Source organism: Anomaloglossus baeobatrachus, chromosome 7, assembly GCF_048569485.1.
Source record: "Anomaloglossus baeobatrachus isolate aAnoBae1 chromosome 7, aAnoBae1.hap1, whole genome shotgun sequence".
Classification (NCBI taxonomy): Eukaryota; Metazoa; Chordata; class Amphibia; order Anura; family Aromobatidae; genus Anomaloglossus; species Anomaloglossus baeobatrachus.
Genome location: NC_134359.1, coordinates 20,503,681 through 20,528,868, shown reverse-complemented (window position 1 = coordinate 20,528,868; position 25,188 = coordinate 20,503,681). Strand labels below are relative to the sequence as shown.

Below are 25,188 nucleotides of genomic sequence, written 5' to 3'. Positions count from 1 at the left end.
AAACTACTACAATATAAAAAAAATACAGAAATGTTACGACTATTCATGAAACCTAAATAAAAAAATAAATAAAAAAAAACTATTTTCATTTTTTTTCACTATTTCACCAGATTTGGATTTTTTTTTCTGATTTTTTTTCAGCCCTGTAAAAATTAATGTCGTCATTCAAAACGACAATTCGTCCTGCAAAAAAAAAACAAAAAAAAAATTCCCGCGTTCTATAAATTAAAAAGGAAATGAAAAATAAAAATTAACTGATTCTGAAAGGGTTAAAAATCTAAACATATTTTGTGTGTTCCGGGTAAAGAACTCTATGGTAGCTAACAGGGGAGGGGACAGAATTACACCTGCTCTTGCTCTCCTGCGCGCCTCTCTATGATCTTGGGGAGGTTTAGGTTCTTCTTTGATTTGCGCAACTCGATGGTAAACAACAGGAGACGGGCTAACATACAGGACGCGCTTTCTCCGTCTCTCTCCTCTCTCTGGTGCCGCTTTCTCTGGTGCACGGTTTGTGTCAGTTAGCCGACTCTATGGTACATGTCAGGTGACGGGCCGCTGTACTGTACTGTCGCTTCCACACTCTATGACTCGGAGGCAGCGGGTGTACTAGAGTTTGGCTTCAGTCCCATAAGCAAGAGCAGAAGCCGGAAGAGTACAGCGCAGCGATGCGGCTGCTGGACACAGGGAAGGAGCCGGGGGGCATTTTTGGGATAGAAGACACCAGGAAGCCGCAGGTGACCGGACATTGGACAAAAGGCAACGTGTGGCCCCGGAGCAGGTGAGCTGGATGGGGGCAGCAGTAGAATCGATATTGGGGTCACTAGATGGGGAAAGTGTCACTTGTTTGTCATGTGACGCAGATTTGACTGTGCGATGAGATCGTCCGACCAATGCCGATTATTTACCGTGCAGCCTCCTCATATTACAGGAATATTCACATGCAGGAAAGATCAGACTTTGCATCTTTTCTAACAAATAAGAGGAAATTATAAAAAAAAAAAAATAAAGCACATTTTAATTGTCTCCCAATGAAATAAGTTATTTACCCTCCTGCTATACTTCCCTCAGTTACTGATTGCTGTCAATATATGTTCCCAGATGGGAGGGCAGATCTGTGCGCCTAGACGCGAAAGGAGGGGGGGGGCAGATCTGTGCGCCTAGACGCGAAAGGAGGGGGGGGGGGGCAGATCTGTGCGCCTAGACGCGAAAGGAGGGGGGGAGGGCAGATCTGTGCGCCTAGACGCGAAAGGAGGGGGGGAGGGCAGATCTGTGCGCCTAGACGCGAAAGGAGGGGGGGAGGGCAGATCTGTGCGCCTAGACGCGAAAGGAGGGGGGGGCAGATCTGTGCGCCTAGACGCGAAAGGAGGGGGGGAGGGCAGATCTGTGCGCCTAGACGCGAAAGGAGGGGGGGGGCAGATCTGTGCGCCTAGACGCGAAAGGAGGGGGGGGGGCAGATCTGTGCGCCTAGACGCGAAAGGAGGGGGGGGGGCAGATCTGTGCGCCTAGACGCGAAAGGAGGGGGGGGGCAGATCTGTGCGCCTAGACGCGAAAGGAGGGGGGGGCAGATCTGTGCGCCTAGACGCGAAAGGAGGGGGGGGGGGGCAGATCTGTGCGCCTAGACGCGAAAGGAGGGGGGGGGCAGATCTGTGCGCCTAGACGCGAAAGGAGGGGGGGGGCAGATCTGTGCGCCTAGACGCGAAAGGAGGGGGGGGGGGCAGATCTGTGCGCCTAGACGCGAAAGGAGGGGGGGGGCAGATCTGTGCGCCTAGATGACAGAGGGGGGGCAGATCTGTGCGCCTAGATGACAGAGGGGGGGCAGATCTGTGCGCCTAGATGACAGAGGGGGGGCAGATCTGTGCGCCTAGACGCGAAAGGAGGGGGGGGGGCAGATCTGTGCGCCTAGATGACAGAGGGGGGGCAGATCTGTGCGCCTAGACGCGAAAGGAGGGGGGGGGCAGATCTGTGCGCCTAGACGCGAAAGGAGGGGGGGGCAGATCTGTGCGCCTAGATGCGAAAGGAGGGGGGTGGGGGAAGATCTGTGCGCCTAGACGCATAAGGAGGGGGGAGGGGGCAGATCTGTGCGCCTAGACGCGAAAGGAGGGGGGGGCAGATCTGTGCGCCTAGATGGCAGATCTGTGCGCCTAGATGCGAAAGGAGGGGGGAGGGGGAAGATCTGTGCGCCTAGACGCATAAGGAGGGGGGAGGGGGAAGATCTGTGCGCCTAAATGCCAGAGGGGGGGGGCAGATCTGTGCGCCTAGACGTGAAAGGAGGGGGCAGATCTGTGCGCCTAGATGCCAGAGGGGGGGGCTAATCTCTGCGACGGGATGGGGAAGGGGTGGAACTGTAACGGACGGAGGGGGATTAAAGGAAATCTCTCAGCAGGTATTTTTTACCTCAACTGCAAGCAGCAAAATGTAGGCAAAAAGATCCTGAGTTCAATAATGTATCACTTAAGGGGTGCTTCACACACAGCGAGCTCGCTGCCGAGATCGCTGCTGAGTCACGCTTTTTGTGACGCAGCAGTGACCTCATTAGCGATCTCGCTGTGTGTGACACTGAGCAGCGATCTGGCCCCTGCTGCGAGATCGCTGCTCGTTACACACAGCCCTGGTTCGTTTTCTTCAAAGCCGCTCTCCCGCTGTGACACACAGATCGCTGTGTGTGACAGCGAGAGAGCGACAAATGAAGCGAGCAGGGAGCAGGAGCCGGCGTCTGACAGCTGAGGTAAGCTGTATCCAAGATAAACATCGGGTAACCAAGGTGGTTACCCGATATTTACCTTAGTTACGAGCCTCTGCAGCTCTCACGCTGCCTGTGCTGCCGGCTCCGGCTCTCTGCACATGTAGCTGCTGTACACATCGGGTTAATTAACCCGATGTGTACAGCAGCTAGGAGAGCAAGGAGCCAGCGCTAAGCAGTGTGTGCGGCTCCCTGCTCTCTGAACATGTAGCTGCATTACACATCGGGTTAATTAACCCGATGTGTACTGTAGCTATGGTAGGAGAGCAAGGAGCCAGCGCTCAGTGTGCGCGGCTCCCTGCTCCCTGCACACACAGCTGTGCGCTGGTAACTAATGTAAACATCGGGTAACCATACCCGATGTTTACCTTAGTTACCAGTCTCCGCAGCTTCCAGACGGCAGCTCCGTGCAAGCGCAGCGTCGCTTGCACGTCGCTGCTGGCTGGGGGCTGTTCACTGGTCGCTGGTGAGATCTGCCTGTTTGACAGCTCACCAGCGACCATGTAGCGATGCAGCAGCGATCCTGACCAGGTCAGATCGCTGGTCGGATCGCTGCTGCATCGCTAAGTGTGAAGGTACCCTAAGGCCCAGTCACACTAAACAACTTACCAGCGATCCCAACAATGATACAACTTGATAGGGATCGCTGGTAAGTTGCTAGGAGGTTGCTGGTGAGATGTCACACAGTCAGACCTAAGCGACGCTTCAGCGATCCCACCAGCAACCTGACCTGGCAGGGATCGCTGGAGCGTCGCTACACGGGTCGCTGGTGAGCTGTCACACAGGCAGATCTCACCAGTGACCAGCCCCCAGCCAGCAGCGCCGCGTGGAAGCGATGCTGCGCTTGGTAACCAAGGTAAATATCGGGTAACCAAGGACAGGGCTTCTTGGTTACCCGATGTTTACCGTGGTTACCAGCCTCAGCAGAAGCCGGCTCCTGCTACCTGCACATTCAGTTGTTGCTGTCTCGCTGTCACACACAGCGATCTGTGCTTCACAGCAGGACAGCAACAACTAAAAAATGGCCCAGGACATTCAGCAACAACCAACGACCTCACAGCAGGGGCCAGGTTGTTGCTGGATGTCACACACAGCGACATCACTAGCAAGTTGTGCCTCAGCAGCAATGTTGCTAAGTGTGACGTGGCCTTTAGATTAGTGGCTTCATCTGTTCTGACAGTGGAAGATTTTATTTTTTCTATGTAGCAGAGCGGGGAGAGCTGCCTTTGTCCACACTAGGCTTCAGTATATCCATAGATAGAGGCTGCTAATCACAGAATGGGGCCACTAGAGTTCATGCCCTCCTGAGACCCACTAATGATAAAGATAAGAGGCTTAAACTAACATTCCAGGTACACAAAAAAAAAGACTGAGATAAGATCTGTAGAGCTGAATTCTCTGTTTTGACTCTGATCTTCAGGTTACACTGCAGAAATCTGCTGATAGTTTCTTTTAAAGGATGGGAATCCCTTCTTTTGTTATTTTAGCAGCAGCATAAGGGCTGCTTCACACATAGCGACAGCGACAATGACGTCGCTGTTACGTCACCATTTTCTGTGATGTAACAGCGACCTGGAAAGTCGCTGTTATGATCGCTGCTTAGCTGTCAAAGACAGCGACGCAGCAGCGGTCATAACGTCGCTACATGTGCAGAGAGCAGGGAGCCGCGCACACTGCTTAGCGCTGGCTCCTTGCTCTCCTAGCTACAGTACATGGGGTTAATTAACCCGATGTGTACTGCAGCTACATGTGCAGAGAGCCGGAGCCGGCAGCACAGGCAGCGTGAGAGCTGCGGAGGCTGGTAACTAAGATAAATATCGGGTAACCACCTTGGTTACCCGATGTTTACCCTGGTTACAGCTTACCACAGCTGCCAGACGCCGGCTCCTGCTCCCTGCTCGCTTCATTTGTCGCTCTCTCGTTGTCACACACAGCGATGTGTGTGTCACAGTGGGAGAGCGCCTTTGAAGAAAACGAACCAGGGCTGTGTGTAACGAGCAGCGATCTCACAGCAGGGGCCAGATCGCTGCTCAGTGTCACACACAGCGAGATCGCTAATGAGGTCACTGTTGCGTCACCAAAACCGTGCCGTAGCAGCGATTTCGGTAGCAATCTCGCTATGTGTGAAGCACCCCTAAGGCTATGTGCACACGCTGCGTTTTTTTGACGCACCCGCGGCAAAAAAACGCACGCGTTTTTGGTGCGTTTTGCTGCGTTTTTGATCTCTGCGCTTTGCTGCGTTTTTCCAATGCATTGCATGGGGGTAAACCGCAGAAAAACGCAATAAAGAATTGACATGTCCCTTTTTTTTTTTTTTTTTTTTTTTTTTTTGAGCTTAAAAAAAAAAAGTTGTGTGCGGACAGGAAAAAATGAATACCCATACACTTTGCTGGGGAAGCAAAGTCATGCAGTTTTGAGGCCAAAAACGCCGCGAAAAATGCACGGTGTGCACATAGCCTAAGCTTATGTGCGCACAGTGCGTTTTTCGCAGCGTTTTTGCGCGTTTTTCGGGTGCGTTTTTGGCCTCAAAACTGCATGACTTTGCTTCCCCAGCAAAGTCTGAGTTTTCATTTTTGCTGTCCGCACACAACTTTTTTTTTTTTTTTTTTTTTTTTTTTTTTTTTTTTTTTTAGCTGCGCTTTTGAGCTTAAAAAAATGGACATGTCAATTATTTCCTGCGCTTTTCTTCATTTTCCCCCATTTAATGCATTGGAAAAACGCAGGGATCAAAAACGCAGCAAAACACCTTTGAGTTTTTTGCGCGTTTTTGCCGCGGGTGCGTTTTTATGCGTTTTTGTGCATTTTTTTAGCGTCCTAAAACGCAGCTTAAAAAAAAAAACGCAGCGTGCGCACATAGCCTAACTCAGAAAACCCCTTTAAATATGTTCCAATAATAAGGATCAGGTGGGGGTCGACCATTACGATCCCAAGAAAGGGGGTCTCCTGTGTGGAGCAGAGGTGCCTGCGGATCCTCCACTCCATTCATTGCCTATGGGACTGACAAGTGCGGCGCTATTTCCAGCAGTCCCATAGATGATGGATGGGGTGATTGGCACATCTGCTCCACACAGGGGTCCATGGCCTCTTTCTTGGAGTCCCAGCGGTTGAACACCCCCTCCCCCGAAAGAGGTTAGGGAGTTATTTCCCCCCCCATAATATGGACAGTCCAAGCTAATAATCTCCGCGTGACTGTGAGCGAGGAGATAAGGAGAGGAAGAGCAAATGTCACTCATTAACAAAGAGGTGCTAACGGGGAGGTGCAGTGACTGCGCCCACATAGATATAAAAGCTTCAGCCGCACCACAGGGACCCGGCTCACCAGGGATCCTAATCGCTTCTCTGGAAGTTTTGGGCTTGGGGCAACCCCAGAATTGTAATATCAACCCAAAATCTGCACATGGACATGTTTGACTAGGATGGAAGACATCTGCTCCGAGACCCGGCAGTCACGTGGTATCCGGCAGCGGTCGTGGTAGCAGCTCCTCCACACAATCTCCATCATTTCGGAGTGGTGCGCGGGGATCTGACGTCGGTGTATTTGGCGCCCGCTCGATGAACACAGCCGACTGTTTCTGTTCTTTCTGTGTTTACACGGAGCACAATTTAATAACAGTTTTTCAGGTACATGAAGACGGAGACCCCGGAGTCCATGGTGCACGGCATCGCTCAACTACTACAGGACCATGGTAGGTGCATAGATTGGACTGGTGAGCGCCCCCGGGCAATGGGGCTCAACGTAATCACATTCAGGGGGGTGCAGGCTCTTGTGTGCCCAGGTGCAGAAGCTTATTCTACAGATAGTGGGGGCAGTAATCTGCGGGGAAAAGGGTGACCATTGGAGAGGTCGACTCTAGATGAGTTGTATTACTAGGGTTTGGGTGCAGGGAGAAAGCTGTGGGGTCTGTGGGCAAGGTCAATTTTAGGGGGTCACCTTATGTATTATGAATTATGTCAGTCCAGGTGGTGGTTCTGTGGGATCTCGGGGAATATTGACTCGAGGTACCTGGATGAGGTGGACTCCAGGTGTCAGGGTGGAGGTAGTGCTCGGAGTCCCCAGGAAAGGTGTGCTGCTTGTTCTGCAGAAGAGATGGCTGTGGCTGGGTTGCATTCTGAAGGACCCAGGGTTGGGTGTTCTCAGGGTTCATAAGATAGTATCCAGATTTCCATTCAGGGTGTCTTTGTAGGTTCCTGAGTGGGGTGGGTTTCGATGGTGTCCAATGTATCCATGTAAGGTGGTGTGCACGGCAGGAGTTTGCTTGGTCCTGATGTCCTTCATGCAGGCTGTCTGTGGATGTCCCTAGATGAGATGGGCCACAGAAGTTAAGGCGGTCTTGATGTCCTTCATGCCTTGTGTCTGGGGAGGACCCTGGATGAGATGGACGGCAGGAGTTAGGGTGGGCGTGATGTCCTCCATGCTTGGTGTCTCTGTGGAGCTCCACGGATGAGATGACCTGCAGAAGTTGGGGCGGTCCTGATGTCCTCCATGCAGGTCCCTGGATGAGATTACCTGCAGACGTTGGGGCGGTCCTGATGTCCTCCATGCAGGTCCCTGGATGAGATGACCTGCAGAAGTTGGGGCGGTCCTGATGTCCTCATTGCAGGTCCCTGGATGAGATTACCTGCAGAAGTTGGGGCGGTCATGATGTCCTCCATGTAGGTCGTCTGGGGAGGTCCCTGGATGAGATGGGCCACAGGAGTTAAGGTGGGCGTGATGCCCTTCATGTAGGGTGTCTCTGTGGAGGTCCCTGAATAAGATGTGCTGCAGGAGTTGGGGTGGTCCTGATGTCCTCCATGCAGGGTGTCTGTGGAGGTCCTCGGATGAGATGACCGGCTGGAGTTGGGGTGGTCCTGATGTCCTCCATGCAGGGTGTCTGTGGAGGTCCCTGGATGAGATGGGCCACAGAAGTTAGGGCGGTCCTGATGTCCTCCATTCCTGGTGTCTGGGGAGGTCCCTGAATGAGATGGGCTGCAGGAGTTGCGGTGGTCCTGATGTCCTCCATGCAGGGTGTCTGTGGAGGTCCTTGGATGAGATGACCGGCTGGAGTTGAATGGTCCTGATGTCCTCCATGCATGGAGGATTGCCTCAATACACTTAGCTCCTGTGTGTCGGTCAGTAAAGTCCTCTTGTTTTTCCAGGGGACACGGTTCTGGACGGCAGCCACATCCTGTCTCTCATCACCCCATGCCTACAAGTCGTCAGCCGCCTGTTCGAACAGCTATTTCCGCGAGGACCGGGAATTGGGTTCCAGGCGCTTCCCTCTCACCCGACTGACAACACCCCCATCCTAAAGGCCCAGTTCCTGCTCGATGTCCTACAAAAAACTCCTTCCCTGATGGTTCGTTCCTCATGATTTCCTTCTTGTATCAGATCCATCTCGCTCCTCCAGGTGTCATACGTGGCGGCGTCTTGTACCTAGAGTCACGGCCCCGCCATGACTGTAACTATATGCCGCTACGCTATCGCGTCACCTATTGCACAAGATGAATCTCTGTACAATCGCGGTGTAATAATGTCACAGCTTGTGGTTTACTGGAAACCTGACGCCGTGCGATATCACTCGGGGGCAGGAGGAAGCGCATTTACCCGAATCATCACGTTCTTGTGTCTCTTGTTTCTGCAGATTGTCCACCCTCCGGACGGTCCCCTCCCGTGTGATGTGAATATATTTCCCTTTAAGTCGTTAAGATATTTGGAGGTGAGAATTATAGTCTGAAATATAAGCTGATGGTGTAATACCTCTAATGGCCTGGTGGCGGTGCTGTGCTCAGTATAGACACATGATGCTCCGCCGCTAAAAATGCAACAAAAAGCACAAACCTCACACAGCGATGGCTGCGGAAGGCTTAAAAAAAAAAAAAAAAAATGTCTCTTGGAAGAAAAATTGTCAGTCTATAAGATGTTAACAAGCCACAGGATCAGTACTCCAGGCTATGCTCTCCTGGCGCAATGTCCAGTGCTCTGGAATGTCTGATAATCCGGCACTTGTCTGCTCTTATTGATGCCAGATGAGGGAAAGACGTCCACCTTGTAGTTGCTCGTTCTGCAGAATTTCCGGTAGTCGGAGTTCTGGTTTTCTGACCCGGAGCTCCGTGGACATTACTCTTTTCCTGCAGTCACCACTAGGTGGAGCTTTCTGTATACGGTTGTGTTAGTATTTGACCCTTCTGCACTGATTTTCCCTCTTGCAGCTGCGATGTCTCCCCCCGCATTGTCTGCGTGGCCTCCGAGGGGTCTATTCACAGCTGGAGGTCCTCATCTGCTCTCGCTGCGTCTCCAGCTTGGAGGTGAGTGGGGATTTCTGTATTGTACATATACGGAGGGGTGCACAAAATAATGCAAATAACTGCGCAGGTGGATGAGAAGGTTTGCAACTTTCTACTAATATTTGTGCTCCACTTTCTCCCTCTTTTCCCAATCCCTGTTTGCGGTCAATGAATGTGACCATTCTTCTGTACACTCTGAAGCTTATAAAATATCTTTACAAAACTGGGTGTTTGTTACCATCTGTCCAGTCTATACAACGCATGGACCTGACACATTGTAACAACTAATAGGACAGATAGTGATTTGTGTTTTCAACAAATGAGACTGGACATAGCAAACCTCCAGTTGTAGGAAGTATCGGGTCAGAACTGATATTCAACCCCTGCATTATTTATGGTGACATACGGCTCGGCATTGTGCTTGGTGATGTATGGCTCGGCATTGTGCTTGGTGATGTACGGCTCGGCATTGTGCTTGGTGATGTACGGCTCTGCATTGGGCTCAGTGATGTACGGCTCGGCATTGTGCTTGGTGATGTACGGCTCTGCATTGTGCTTGGTGATGTACGGCTCTGCATTGGGCTCAGTGATGTACGGCTCGGCATTGTGCTTGGTGATGTACGGCTCGGCATTGGGCTCAGTGATGTACGGCTCGGCATTGGGCTTGGTGATGTACGGCGCCTCGGCATTGGGCTCGGTGATGTACAGCTCGGCATTGGGCTCGGTGATGTACGGCTCGGCATTGTGCTTGGTGATGTACGGCTCGGCATTGGGCTCAGTGATGTACGGCTCGGCATTGGGCTTGGTGATGTACGGCGCCTCGGCATTGGGCTCGGTGATGTACAGCTCGGCATTGGGCTCGGTGATGTACAGCTCGGCATTGTGCTTGGTGATGTACGGCTCTGCATTGGGCTTGGTGATGTACGGCTCTGCATTGGGCTTGGTGATGTACGGCTCTGCATTGGGCTCGGTGATGTATGGCTCGGCATTGGGCTCGGTGACGTGCGGCTCGGCATTGGGCTTGGTGATGTATGGCTCGGCATTGGGCTTGGTGATGTATGGCTCGGCATTGGGCTTGGTGATGTATGGCTCGGCATTGGGCTTGGTGATGTATGGCTCGGCATTGGGCTTGGTGATGTATGGCTCGGCATTGGGCTTGGTGATGTATGGCTCGGCATTGGGCTTGGTGATGTACGGCTCGGCATTGGGCTTGGTGATGTACGGCTCGGCATTGGGCTTGGTGATGTACGGCTCGGCATTGGGCTTGGTGATGTACGGCTCGGCATTGGGCTTGGTGATGTACGGCTCGGCATTGGGCTTGGTGATGTACGGCTCGGCATTGGGCTTGGTGATGTACGGCTCGGCATTGGGCTTGGTGATGTATGGCTCGGCATTGTGCTTGGTGATGTATGGCTCGGCATTGGGCTTGGTGATGTACGGCGCCTCGGCGTTGGGCTTGGTGATGTACGGCGCCTCGGCGTTGGGCTTGGTGATGTCCGGTTGCAGCTGCTCAGCTGTGAAGCTCCAGCGGGTGCAGTGTTTTTGATGTTACTAGAGGAGGTCTGGACTCTGCAGTTATGTGGTCAGAAGAGCAGTGGATCATTTTTCTACCCCCCGATCTGTAACATTACGGGGTCTCCACTCCGTGCTGAGTTGCTGCGGTTCCTTCCACTTCTCAGTAATATCACTCACAGGTGATGGGGAAGATTCAGGAGGAGAAATGTCATAAACGAACTTGTTACCCCGGTGGCTCCTAGTACAGGAGGCGCTGGTATCGGTGAGCTCTGCAGCACTGATAGGGGCAGGAGGTTAAATACTTGCGGCAATGAAGGGGGGGGCGGTAGGTTATATACAGAGGGCAATTAAGAGCACGGAGGTTTTACACCGGTGGGGGGGGGCAATGGAGGGCAGGACGGAGGTTATACAGTGTAGGCCAACATAGCGGGGGGGGGGACGGAGGTTATATACTGGGGTGATGGGACTGAAGGAGGAGAAAACTGAATCCAGGGGCTTCATACATTGGCCTGATAGTTCTTATATTTCACCCTTTCTGTGGTTTCTCCGGCAGGAGGTGATCTCTCTTTGCGGTGGGGATCTGAGCTCCGCTTTGCCGTGGCTGGAGCTTCACACTCTGGATTTCAGCCACAACAAGATCCACAATTTGGACCAGTCCCTGGTGAGTGCTGCCGGGGGTGTATGTGGGGGATGTCGGCCCACCTATAGTCACATGGGGTATATGTGGGGGGATACCTGTGCTATTGGCCCACCTATGGTCACACACTGGGTATATGTGGGGGGATACCTGTGCTATTGGCCCACCTATGGTCACACACTGGGTATATGTGGGGGGATACCTGTGCTATTGGACCACCTATGGTCACACTGGGTATATGTGGGGGGATACCTGTGCTATTGGCCCACCTATAGTCACACTTGGGTATATGTGGGGGGATACCTGTGCTATCGGCCTACCTATGGTCGCACAGGGGTATATGTTGGGGGGGATACCTGTGCTGTCGGCCCACCTGTGGTCACACAGGGGTATATGTGAGGGGATACCTGTGCTGACGGCCCACCTATGGTCGCACAGGGGTATATGTTGGGGGGGATACCTGTGCTGTCGGCCCACCTGTGGTCACACAGGGGTATATGTGAGGGGATACCTGTGCTGACGGCCCACCTATGGTCGCACAGGGGTATATGTTGGGGGGGATACCTGTGCTGTCGGCCCACCTATGGTCGCACAGGGGTATATGTTGGGGGGGATACCTGTGCTGTCGGCCCACCTATGGTCGCACAGGGGTATATGTTGGGGGGGATACCTGTGCTGTCGGCCCACCTGTGGTCGCACAGATGACTCCCGTTTCTCAGTGACGATGTCTGCAATGAACTTTGTATTGTGCAGAATGGGGAAGTCTTGGGTTATGCTATCTCCCTGACCCCGGCCTGCATGTGAGAAGGGGGGGAGGGGAGGGGAGTGTGCGTGGTCAGATAAGAGACCACCGGACATCTTGACATTTCGCACTTTCCCCTGATAAGCCGCCCTTCCCCCGCAGACCGTTGCCGTTCCATCATTGTAGGTCGCAGACTTCTGCCGACTTTTCATAGACTTTGCCTCCTTATATTTCCGCTTCCATCCGAAGCCTGTGACTACAGAGCCTGATCCTGGCGTTCCGGACGTTCCCTGCACTGATACATTGTAGCAGACCGTCATGGAGGAGCGTTCTACCCCTGATGGGTCCGTTTCTCCAGACTGGAAACTATTACATTACATAATAAATGGTTAATTGCTCCAAGAAATAACGAGCCCAGGATGGAGGTTGGGATGGTAAAATGTATCGGTGGCGTTTTAGGTCGGACATGTTCTATTGATTGATGCGTGTTTTTTTTTTTTTTTTGTTACCCCCCCCCCCCCCCCCACCCCACCCCATTCCATCCTTCCCCCCCCCCCCCCCCCAGGAATTATTGAACAGCCTGAGGGTCCTGGACCTGAGCCATAATTACCTCAAAGACTGCGGCTCGTATTTGAAGGTGCGTCCTCTTCGCTTTTTGCACCGTCGGGGGTCGGGCGCCATCTTTCTTGCCGCTCACGTCTCTTCTTCGCAGGTTCTCTCGGAGCTCCAGATCCTGAACCTCAGCTACAACCGTCTGCCGTCCATCCCGGAGCTGAGCTTCTCCTCCTCGGCGCAGCTCCACACCCTCATCCTGGCACACAACATGCTGTCCAGCACCAGCGGTGAGTGCACCCGTATGGCCCAACCGCGCGGTTTACTACACAGCCCATTTTTATTTATTTTTCCTTCCCTCTTTAGGACTGGAACATCTGCGCAACCTCCAGCACCTGGATCTGTCCTACAACCTCCTAGTGAAGCACTCGCAGCTCACAGGACTTGCTCACATGGAAAACCTCAGGAAGGTAATGCCCACTTCACACAATACTCCGCCAAACTCATTATAGGGGTCTCTGTGTACAGGGAGCTCCCCCTAGTGGTGGCTGCAGACAGAATCTTATCATGTATCTCTGTATACAGGGAGCTCCCCCTAGTGGTGGCTGCAGACAGGATCTTATCATGTATCTCTGTATACAGGGAGCTCCCCCTAGTGGTGGCTGCAGACAGGATCTTATCATGTATCTCTGTATACAGGGAGCTCCCCCTAGTGGTGGCTGCAGACAGGATCTTATCATGTATCTCTGTATACAGGGAGCTCCCCCTAGTGGTGGCTGCAGACAGGATCTTATCATGTATCTCTGTATACAGGGAGCTCCCCCTAGTGGTGGCTGCAGACAGGATCTTTTCATGTATCTCTGTAAACAGGGATCTCCCCCTAGTGGTGGCTGCAGACAGGATCTTATCATGTATCTCTGTATACAGGGAGCTCCCCTTAGTGGTGGCTGCAGACAGAATCTTATCATGTATCTCTGTATACAGGGAGCTCCCCTTAGTGGTGGCTGCAGACAGAATCTTATCATGTATCTCTGTATACAGGGAGCTCCCCCTAGTGGTGGCTGCAGACAGGATCTTATCATGTATCTCTGTATACAGGGAGCTCCCCCTAGTGATAGCTGCAGACAGAATCTTATCATGTATCTCTGTATACACGGAGCTCCCCCTAGTGGTGGCTGCACGCAGGATCTTATCATGTATCTCTGTATACAGGGAGCTCCCCCTAGTGGTGGCTGTAGACAGGATCTTATCATGTATCTCTGTATACACGGAGCTCCCCCTAGTGGTGGCTGCAGACAGGATCTTATAATGTATCTCTGTATACAGGGAGCGCCACCTAGTGGTGGTATATGAACTTTTTTCATTTTAAAGGGATATTCCAGATTCTCAATGCTCTTTGTATTCACAGCTATATATGAAGGGGAACCCTTTGTGTTTCCACAAGGACTATCGGGTGTTCGCAGCCCAGCACCTGTCTCGCAAAGCCTCGGACAAGGTGAGTAACTGCTCAGATTATATCTGTCTTCTCGTATGAGATGCTGTAGGTTTTATCCTCATCTCTTCTTTCTTGTCAGGTTTTACTGGATGGGCTGCCGCTATCTGTACTGGAGAAAATGGTGAGTTTATGGAGTTTCTGTAAATATCGCAGATTTCACACTGCGATCAGTGACTGCAGCTTGGCCGCATTGTGTATTTACAGGTCTGTCCCCCATGCTTTCCACTGCAGCTTTGCTTGTTTGTATTACTTTCATTATGCAAGCACAAGCCCAGTAGAAAATCATGGTAAGCAGGAGCGGATATATATATATATATATATATATATATTATGTGTGTGTATATATATGTGTGTATATATATATATATATATATATATATATATATATATATATATATATATATATATATATATATATATATATATATATATATATATATATATATATATATATATATATATATATATATATATATATATATATATATATATATATATATATATATATATATATATATATAAATATATATATAAATATAAATATTTTTATTTATATTTTCCCCTGCACCTCTCTCCCCGCTCCACCATCCGGGTGACTCCACCGACCACCCGTGACCTGACAGCTGCTGTTTGGCGGTAGGGCCAGGACCGTGGTGGCAGAGGCCACTGTAGTAGGGGCGATGATGGCTCCAGTCTTGAATGTTGTTTATTCTTTGGGTGGAGAACCCCTTTAACCCTTACATGACGATCTTGTCCCCCTGACAGACGACACCTGTGTTAAGAGAGAGGATAATCATTCCTCAGCCGTATAACTCTGCAACGGAAAGTTCCTGCACCGGAGACCTGACCGACAGCTGCTCCACCTCTGAGAAGGCCGCCAAGAAGCGCCTCCCCCGCGAGAAGTCCAAGGTGGGGTGCAGACTTAAGCAATGCACAGGGTCGTAGGACATCGGTGGTCTCCACCCGGCCTTGTACTGGGCGGCGTTTATACAACGTGCCCTCTGTCTATCCACAGGAAATAGATAAAAACAATATGCTTAAAGGGTTAATCCCATAGATGGATATTGCTGATAAATACAGGCAGTCCTGCAATTTACTTATTAAAGATTGCAGCTGTTCTTGAGATATTATTAACACTTTTTTTCTTTCTTTACATCTCATTGCCTAGGAGACCGACCACCGCTGCTAGACGGCAGCACGTGCACAGGGCTTACAAGCTGTCTTTCTACTGCGCTTACAAGCCCTGTGTGGAACCTGCCCCAGACAGGTTCATTGCGGCGATTTACAAGCAAGACGCCAGCGGTGGTCGGTCAGCTAGGCAGCAGATTGTAGACAATAAAAAAAATTGTGTGTGTATGTATGTAATATATATTACAAATATTACAGTGCCTTGCGAAAGTATCGGCCCCATTTAATTTTTCAACCTTGTCCCACATTTCAGGCTTCAAACATACAGATAAAAATTATAATGTTCTGGTGAAGAATCAACAATAACCTGAAAACTGGGTTGTGCAATATTATTCATCCCCTTTACTTTCAGTGCAGCAAACTCACTCCAGAAGTTGATTGAGGATCTCTGAATGGTCCAATGTTGTCCTAAATGACTGATGATGATGAATATAAGCCCCTGTGTGTAATCAAGTCTCCGTATAATGCACCTGCTCTGTGATAGTCTCATGTTCTGTATAAAGCACAGAGAGCATCATGAAGACCAAGGAACACAACAGGCAGGTCCAGGATACTGTTGTGGAGAAGTTTAAACTGGATTTTGTTACAAAAAGTTTTCCAATACTTTAAACATCCCAAGAAGCACTGTGCAAGCGATCATATTGTAATGGAAGGAGTATCATACCACTGCAAATCTACCAAGACCCGGCCGTCCATCCAAAGTGTCATCTCACACAAGGAGAAGACATCAGAGATGCAGCCAAGAGGCCCATGATCACTCTGGATGATCTGCAGAGATCTACAGCTGAGGTGGGAGAGTCTGTCCATAGGACAACAATCAGTCGTATACTGCACACATCTGGCCTTTATGGAAGAGTGGCAAAAAGCCATTTCTCGAAGATATCCATAAAAAGTGTTGTTTAAAGTTTGCCACAAGCCACACCATCCCCACTGTCAATCATGGTGGAGGCAGCATCATGGTTTGGGCCTGCTTTTCTTCAGCAGGGACAGGGAAGATGGTTAAATTGATGGGAAGATGGATGGAGCCAAATATAGGATCATAATTGAAGAAAACCTGTTGGAGTCTGCAAAAGACCAGAGACTGGGACGGAGATTGTCTTCCAACAAGACAATGATCCCAAACATAAAGCAAAATCTACAATGGAATGGTTCAGAAATAAATGTATCCAGGTGTTAGAATGGCCAAGTCACAGTCCAGACCTGAACCCAATAGAGAGCCTGTGGAAAAAGCTGAAAACTGCTGTTCACAAACGCCTCCATCCAACCTCACTCAGCTCCAGCTATTTACAAAGGAAGAACGGGCGAGAATTTCAGCCTCTCCATGTGCAAAACTGATAGACACATCCCCCAAGCGACTGCAGCTGTAATCGCAGCAAAATGGGGCGCTACAAAGTATTAAGTTACAGGGGATGAATAATATTGCACGCCCCAATTTTCAGTTATTTTTTTTTTACTAAAATTTAAAATAAGCAATAAATTTCCTTCATCTTCACAATTGTCACTTGTTGTTGATTCTTCCCCAGAACATTAACATTTTTATCTTTTATATTTGAAGCCTGAAATGTGGGAAAAGGGTGAAAAATTCAAGGGGGATGAATACTTTCTCGTGTGTGTGTGTGTGTCACTTCCATAATTTTTTTTTTTTTTTTTTTTTTTTTTTTTTTCCCCCTCCTTCCTTTCTTGACTTTGCAGGTTAAAGTCCGCAGACCGAGCATCTCTGAGCGCAGCGACAGTGAATGTGAACAGCGGAGCCAACCGACCACCGGTCAGTGTTATCTGCGCCCTCTGGTGGCTGGAACAAAATAAAAAAGAAAAAAAAAAATTGACATTAAAACTTTATTTAATTTTTATCTTTATTTTCCAAAATCCATAACTTTTTAATCTTTCAATCAGTTTTTTGTTTTTTTTTAATAAATCACCAACAAACTGGCTATCGTTATTATTTCAGTGCAACTATGTCTTCCGCTTTATTTAAAGGGGTTGTCCCTGATTACAAGGACATGGCTGCTTGTGACCAGTCACAGATCGTAGCTGTGTCCTGATGGTGCCGTTGTTTTGACTTCTCTCCTGATTTTCCTTAGGACAGTGTCCATGGATGACTAAAGTGTTGTCTCTCCTTTTCAGTCTCCGTCCTGCAGCACCAGAAGGACATTGAGCGCACGGACAGTTTTCGGGAGCAGTTTGGCGTGGACTGGCTGCAGTACCGGCCGCACCTGGAGTATGAGCTCCGGAAAGACGACCCCACGAACAACAGTCCTGACATCACCAGGCGCTCTCCGCTCTTCAATCTGGCCCTGACCTATCCCACCATCGTAAAAACATCCACCACAGCGGCCAACCCACCCGCTGAGACCTCAACCCCCAGCCCAGATAAGCCGCCCAGCCCGGAAGACACCACCATGGAAGGCGCTGATAGGTTAATGGAGAAGATCGAGGATGCTCTGGAGGATGGTCTATGGCGGACGCAGGAGGCCAGCACGAAGCCGGAGGAAGAGGATGGCATTGTAGACGGTGAGACGTGCGGACAAACCCCACATCTAGGACTCTATCCCACCAGGGCCAATGAGGGCGGGTCGGGCCCTCTGCCAATAGGTGGTAGGTTTTTGTGTCACGTGATCTATCGGTTCCTCCCCAGATGCTCGGTGCACCCCAGTGACTGTGTGCCCGGTGGTGGATGGACAGCCGCGTGACCCGGACTGGCCGTGGATCTTCCTGCGCATATCAAAACAGCATCTCATAGAAATCGATCTGGAGCGTGGCCGGGTGCTGGCCAGGAGGGAGCTGCGCTGCCTGCGGGAGATCACGACCACCACCACACCGTGGGACTGGAACGTGAGTACATGGTGGACGGGGGGCACTGGTCCTGATGGGAGAGATCGAGCCGACATACGAGTCCTGCTGCCAATGCTGAACAGGGGGACGTAGCTCCTCCGGGAGGGAGGAATCCGCCTCCAGTCTTTCCTATTGGCGGTAGCAGCCTCATAAGCGGAGTGACTTGCAGGGCGCCCCCCTCCAAAAGGCGGCCCCGGATGCAGACTCCTCCCTTCTGGAGGAGAGCGGATTTACATAAAGGTGATTGTTTTGTGATCTGTATTTATACAGGGGGAAGAACAAGAGCTGCCGCTACTGACGCTGAGCTTCCACTCCATATGCAAAGACGATCAGTGCGTGAGCTACGTGGTGCTGGACAATACAAAGGACATCTCCGTGACGGTGAGAACGGGGCGCCCAGACGGGATTTCCCAATTCTTGGCCAAACACTAGGGGGCAATCTCTATGCAGCCTCTGCCCCGGTCTATAGAATCCATAGAGCGGTGTATACAAGTCGCCCCCTAGTGGCAGCAGTGAGAAGACAGGGATATTAAAGGGGCATGCTATTAAGTCTATGAATGGAGGAGGCAGAGGAAGGCTGGATATTTAGTGTAAAAGGAAAGGGGTGAAATTTAATTTTCTTTGTCGCTCCATTGGGAGACCCAGACAATTGGGTGTATAGGCTATGCCTCCGGAGGCCGCACAAAGTATTACACTTAAGTGTTAAGCCCCTCCCCTTCTGCCTATACACCCCCCGTGCTCCCACGGGCTCCTCAGTTTTTTGCTTTGTGCGAAGGAGGTCAGACACGCACGCACAGCTCCACAGATTGGTCAGCAGCAGCTGCTGACCATGTCGGATGGAAGAAAAGTGGGCCCATATAGAGCCCCCAGCATGCTCCCTTCTCACCCCACTCTTGTCGGTGGTGTTGTAAGGTTGAGGTATCCATTGCGGGTACGGAGGCTGGAGCCCACATGCTGTTTTTCCTTCCCCATCCCCCTTAGGGCTCTGGTGGAAGTGGGATCCTATCGGTCTCCAGGCACTGAGACCGTGCTTCATCCACAACTCCTGTGGAGCCTGCTGGATAGGAGCCGGGTATCGTTCAGGGACATGGCCCTGCTACTTGGAGGTACTCTGTATCCCGGTGGGGACCGCGCACAGCAACACTCCAGCTTTGCTGGGTGTGCTAGTGCACCGGGGACCACGGCGCTGACCGGGTTAATATGTGCCATTACACACTCAGCGTTGCTGAGTGTGTTTATGTATAGGGACTGCCGCACTGACCGCCGCGGCCATGGAAACACTGCGGCGCGGCTGGGACTTGTGCGCCGGGGACTTTCACGCCGGCCGCGCTTTTACGGCGGCCGCGTTTATTACTAGAGTCCCCGGCTTTTTGCGGCCTAGTTTCCTTTCCTCCCGCCCACAGCCCTGACAGGCAGGGGAAGGGCGGGACGCTGCACAGAACGAGCAGCACTGAGGGCTGGAGCATGCTTTGCATACTCCACCCCCCTCACTGTGCACAGTGCGGGCACCAGTTCCCGCTCTTTCTGGGTCACGCCCACGGCTCCCTCCTCTCCTCAGGACGCCGGCAGCCATTCCTGTCAGCTCCTCGGACGCAGCAGAGGGGGACAAAGTCTGGGAGACCCAGGCAGGGACTCTGGTGGCCTCACAACCGCTTTAGGCGGGTGGTAAGCAGCACCTGTGGTGCTAGCCCCATTGTGCAGTAGTGTAACATTATATGTTTATGGTATATATGTTTTACACTGTATGGTGCACAGTTGATTTCTGGCTATATACCCTATTGTGTTACTCAGGGAAGATAATAGCATGGCGCCCACGAAAGGCAGGGGTGCCAAAACACAGGCTTATTATGTTGCCTGCGCCGCATGTATGACCCCGCTACCGGCAGGTTCCACTGACCCTCATTGTGTGCACTGTTCGGCCCCTGTGGCACTTACTCAGCCGGAGCCTCTGCTAAGAGGGGCCCAGGGGGAGCCACCTGCTAACACTGTTCAGGTGACAGGGACGGAGTTTGCAAAACTCTCTGAGACTATGGCTAAGATACTGGAAGCCTTGCAGTCCAGGCCGGTATCTCAGCACAGGGACTCTGTTGAATCTTTGTTCCCTGGCCCACCTCAGCTGGACCAACAATGTCCTCCCGGGGTATCTCATGGATCCCAGGCTGAGGGTTCTGACACAGACCCCAGCCCCAGACCGACTAAGCGAGCTCGCTTAGATTTTCCCTCGACATCATCATATTGTGCAGGGTCTCAGAGGGGGGGGAATCTCTAGTTGATGATGCGGAGACAGCTGATCAGGATTCTGATCCTGAGGCCGCTCTCAATCTTGATACACCTGAAGGGGACGCCATAGTGAACGGCCTTATTGCGTCCATCAATCGTATGTTGGATATTTCTTCGGCGCTCCATTGGGAGACCCAGACGATTGGGTGTATAGCTACTGCCTCCGGAGGCCACACAAAGCATTACACTAAAAAGTGTAAGGCCCCTCCCCTTCTGGCTATACACCCCCAGTGGGATCACTGGCTCACCAGTTTTCTGCTTTGTGCGAAGGAGGTCAGACATCCACGCATAGCTCCACTGTTTAGTCAGCAGTAGCTGCTGACTATATCGGATGGAAGAAAAGAGGGCCCATACTAGGGCCCCCAGCATGCTCCCTTCTCACCCCACTTGTGGTTTGTAAGGTTGAGGTACCTATTGCTGGTACGGCGGCTGGAGCCCACATGCTGTTTTCCTTCCACATCCCCCTGAGGGGCTCTGAGAAAGTGGGATCTTACCGGCCCCAAAGCCCTGAGGCCGGGCTCCATCCACAGACCCATTGAACCTGCTGGATACGGAGCTGGGTACCGTTCAGGGACATGGCCCTGCACCATTCAGGTACTCTGTGTCCCCGTACACACAGGCACAGCACACTCCAGACTTGCTGGGTGTGCTAGTGCGCCGGGGACAGTAAAGGGTTACAGTCACTATAGCCTAGCTGAGTGACTTTATGTATGGGGAACTACCGCGCCGGACGCTCCGGGAGCGGCGGCGCGGCTGGGACTTGTAGTGCGCCGGGGACTTAGCGCCGACCGCGCTTTTACGGCGGCGGCGCTTATAAATCCAGTCCCCGGCTTTTGCGGCCTAGCTCCGCTTCGTTCCCGCCCCCACCCTGTCAATCAGGGTACGGGAGAGACGCTGTACAATCAGCAGCGCCGAGGGCTGGAGCCTTATTTACATGCTCCAGCCCTCTCACTGGACACTGTGGGACGCCGGTTTCCCGCTCTGACTTGGGGGCACGCCCACGGCCCGCCCCTACTCACACGAGCGGGAGAAGGACGCCGGCAGCCATTCCTGCAGTCCGAGCTGAGAGATCGGACTCTGGGCGACCAGGCACAGGACTAGGGCGACCACACACCCGCTTATAGGCGGGCGGTAAGCGGCACCTGAAGTGCTGACCCCACTAAATACCGCAGTTGTCCATTTGTATTTTTATGCTTACACTGCATAGGTCGCTATTTTTGGCTATATGCCCTCTTAGATGGCGACACATCAGCAGCAGGAAAGCAGGGGTGCTAAGGCACAGGCTTTCTATGCTGCTTGTATGGCATGTACTGAAGTGTTCATGTGTATTTATGCTTGTATGCTATACACTGCACTGTACAGTCGCTAGTCTGGGCTATTTTCGCCTAGAATGACTAGACTACAGCAGCAGAAAAGCAGGGGTGCTGAGGCACAGGTTTTTTCTATGCTGCTTGTATTGCAGGGGTTGCAGTGTTCATTTGTACTTATGCTTGTATGCTATACATTGCACTGTATGGTCGATATTCTGGGCTATATTCCCCTAGATGGCTAGTCTACAGCAGCAGAAAAGCAGGGGTGCCAAGGCACAGGCTTTCTATGCTGCTTGTATTGCATGTGCTGCAGTGTTCATTGTACTTTATGCTTGTATGCTATACATTGCATTGTACGGTCGCCATTCTTGGCTATGTCCTAGATGGCTAGTCGGCAGCAGCATATAAGCAACTCGGGCTTTCGATGCTGTTTTTACTGCATGTGATACTGTTCCACGGCACTGAACCCCATTGTGTGCAATGCTCCCCTGGAGCACTTGGTCAGCCGGGGTCTCTACTAGACGTGGCCAAAGGAACCACCTGTCAACCCTGTCCAAGGACAGGGATGGAGTTGCAATGGGATAGAGACTTGCAGTCCGGACAGGCCACGGGCAATCTGGATCATTGCTCCCTGGCCACCCTCATTGGGAATAAAATCGGTGCTCCGGGGGGGGGGTCCCAGGAGGCTCTCTGTATGATAAGGCAGACGTAGCTGATCAGGACTTTGATCCTGACAACGCTCTCAATCCGGATACACCGGAGGGTGACGCCATAAGGAATGATCCTATAGCGTCCATCAATGGAATGTTGGAGATTGCTCCCTCAGCTCCCCCAGCGGAGGAGTCAGCTTCACAGCAGGAGAAGTCCCATTTCAGTAGCTCAAACGTAGATTGAGTATTTTTCTGGCCACGCTGACTTCAGAGAAGCAGTCCAGGAACACCACGCTTACCAGATAAGCGTTTTCTCCAAACGTATTAAGGATACACGTTATCCTTTTCCCCCTGACGTGGTCAAGCGTGGGACCCAGGGTCCAAAGGTGGATTCTCCAATCTCCAGGCTTGCGGCTAGAGCTATAGTTGCAGTGGAGATGGGACTTCACTTAAAGATACCAGACAGATGGACTCTGGTTGACGTCTGTCTATGAGGCTATCGGCGTGTCGGTTGCTCCGGCATTTACAGCCGTATGGGCACCCTAAGCTTTTCAGCTGTTCTTGCACAGCTGGTCTTGAGCATATGTACATTTGTGCCGCAGGGGCGTCCGTAACCTCGCAATGTCTGCATTGCGACTTACCCTATTAATGCTGTCCTGGAAGGACAGTCGAGGTTTCGGTCCTTCCCAAGCTCGGGCAGGTCCCAATTGTCCTCGTCCAAAAGAGCTGAAAAGCCTCAGGGGCTCAGTTTCCGGGGGCTCAATCACGCCCAAGGAAGGCAGCCGGAGGAACCGCTACCAAGGCGGTCTCCTCATGACTCTCAGCTCTCTCATCTCTCCGCATCCGCGGTTGATGGCAGACTCGCTCGCCTTTGCGACATTTAGCTGCCACAGGTCACAGACCGGTGGGTGAGGGACATTGTGCCCACGTGCACAGGACAGGGTTCTGTTCTCGTCCTCCGACTCGATTCTTCAGAACGTCCCCACCGAGCCGATGCTCTTCTGCAGGCAGAAGGAGTGGTAATCCCTGTTCCTCTTCAGGAACAAGACACGGTTTTCCTCCAATCTGGTTGTGGTGCCAAAAAAGGATGGCTCTTTCCGTTCCGTTCTGGACCTAAAACTGCTCAACAAGCACGTGGAGGCCAGGCGGTTCCGGATGAAACCCTCCGCTCCGTCATTGCCTCAATGTCTCAAGGATATTTCCTAGCATCAATAGACATCAAAGATGCTTATCTCCACGTGCCGATTGCTACAGAGCACCAATGTTTTCTACGTTTCGTGCTGGGAGACGACCATCTTCAGTTCGTAGCTCTGCCATTCGGTCTGGCGACAGCCCCACGGGTGTTCACCAAGGTCATGGCGGCAGTGGTAGCAGTCTTGCTCTCACAGGGAGTGATCCCTTACTTGGACGATCTACTTGTCTAGGCACCCTCTCAAGAGGCATGCCAACTTAGCCTGAATGTTGCGCTGGAGACTCTCCAGACGTTCGGGTGGATCATCGACTTCGCAAAGTCAAACCTGTCACCGACCCAATCACTAACGTATCTTGGCATGGTGTTTCATACCCTCTCAGCGCTAGTGAAGCTTCCGCTGGACAAGCAGCGGTCACTACAGACTGGGGTGCAGACTCTCCGTCAAGGTCAGTCGCACTCCTTAAGACGCCTCATGCACTTCCTCGGGAAGTTGGTGGCGGCAATGGAGGCGGTTCCGTTTGCGCAGTTTCATCTGCGTCCTCTTATTGGGACATTCTCCGCCAATGGGACGGGAAGTCAACATCCCTGAACAAGAAAGTATCCTTTTCACAGAAGGACTCTCTGCAATGGTGGCTTCTTCCCACCTCATTATCACAGGGAAGATCCTTCCTACCACCGTCTTGGGCGGTAGTCACGACAGACGCGAGTCTGTCAGGGTGGGGAGCAGTTTTTCTCCACCACAGGGCTCAGGGTACGTGGACTCAGCAGGAGTCCACCCTTCAGATCCATGTTCTGGAAATCAGAGCAGTGTATCTTGCCCTACTAGCCTTCCAGCAGTGGCTGGAAGGAAAGCAGATCCGACTTCAGTCGGACAACTCCACAGCGGTGGCATACATCAATCTCCAAGGAGGGACACGCAGTCGGCAAGCCTTCCAGGAAGTCCGGCGGATTCTGATGTGGGTGGAAGCCACGGCCTCCACCGTATCCGCAGTTCACATCCCCGGCGTAGAAAACTGGGAAGCAGACTTCCTCAGCCGCCAGGGCATGGACGCAGGGGAATGGTCCCTTCACCCGGACGTGTTTCAGGAAATCTGTAGCCGCTGGGGAAGGCCGGACGTCGACCTAATGGCGTCCAGGCACAACAACAAGGTCCCAACCTTCATAGCACGGTCTCGCGATCACAGAGCTCTGGCGGCAGACGCCTTAGTGCAAGATTGGTCGCAGTTCCGGCTCCCTTATGTGTTTCCACCTCTGGCACTCTTGCCCAGAGTGCTACGCAAGATCAGATCCGACTGCAGCCGCGTCATACTCGTCGCCCCAGACTGGCCAAGGAGGGCGTGGTATCCGGATCTGTGGCATCTCACGGTCGGCCAACCGTCGGCACTACCAGACCGACCAGACTTACTGTCCCAAGGGCCGTTTTTCCATCGGAATTCTGCGGCCTTGAACCTGACTGTGTGGCCATTGAGTCCTGGATCCTAGGGTCTTCAGGATTATCCCAAGGGGTCGTTGCCACCATGGGACAGGCTAGGAAGCCCACGTCCGCTAAGATCTACCACAGAACGTGGAGCATATTCTTATCCTGGTGCTCTGCTCAGGGAGTGTCTCCCTGGCCTTTTGCATTGCCTACCTTTCTTTCTTTCCTGCAATCTGGGTTAGAAAAAGGTTTGTCGCTCGGCTCCCTTAAAGGGCAAGTCTCGGCACTATCCGTCTTTTTTCAAAAGCGTCTAGCACGACTTCCTAAGGTGCGCACGTTCCGGCAGGGGGTTTGTCATATTGTGCCCCCGTACA

At 51.9% G+C, this 25,188-nt stretch overlaps 1 protein-coding gene across 3 annotated transcripts in view; it reads left to right on the top strand.

Annotated features, from left to right (window-relative positions):
* The first annotated feature begins 515 nt into the window (after positions 1-515).
* STK11IP (serine/threonine kinase 11 interacting protein) overlaps positions 516-25,188 on the top strand; it is a 44,993-nt gene continuing 20,320 nt past the window's right edge. Inside the window, exons 1-16 of one of the 3 annotated variants that reach the window (XM_075317129.1) lie at positions 516-778; positions 6,362-6,426; positions 7,877-8,076; positions 8,362-8,436; positions 8,930-9,025; positions 11,073-11,180; positions 12,464-12,535; positions 12,611-12,740; positions 12,817-12,920; positions 13,859-13,945; positions 14,025-14,066; positions 14,711-14,854; positions 16,826-16,898; positions 17,258-17,644; positions 17,769-17,965; positions 18,236-18,346. In XM_075317129.1, the coding sequence (XP_075173244.1) occupies positions 666-778; positions 6,362-6,426; positions 7,877-8,076; positions 8,362-8,436; positions 8,930-9,025; positions 11,073-11,180; positions 12,464-12,535; positions 12,611-12,740; positions 12,817-12,920; positions 13,859-13,945; positions 14,025-14,066; positions 14,711-14,854; positions 16,826-16,898; positions 17,258-17,644; positions 17,769-17,965; positions 18,236-18,346 (2,004 nt within the window). In that variant the 5' untranslated portion in view covers positions 516-665. Of the gene's footprint in view, positions 779-6,353; positions 6,427-7,876; positions 8,077-8,361; positions 8,437-8,929; positions 9,026-11,072; positions 11,181-12,463; positions 12,536-12,610; positions 12,741-12,816; positions 12,921-13,858; positions 13,946-14,024; positions 14,067-14,710; positions 14,855-16,825; positions 16,899-17,257; positions 17,645-17,768; positions 17,966-18,235; positions 18,347-25,188 lie in introns of all 3 variants that reach the window. The other 2 variants (XM_075317132.1, XM_075317131.1) reach the window with 2 other exon arrangements.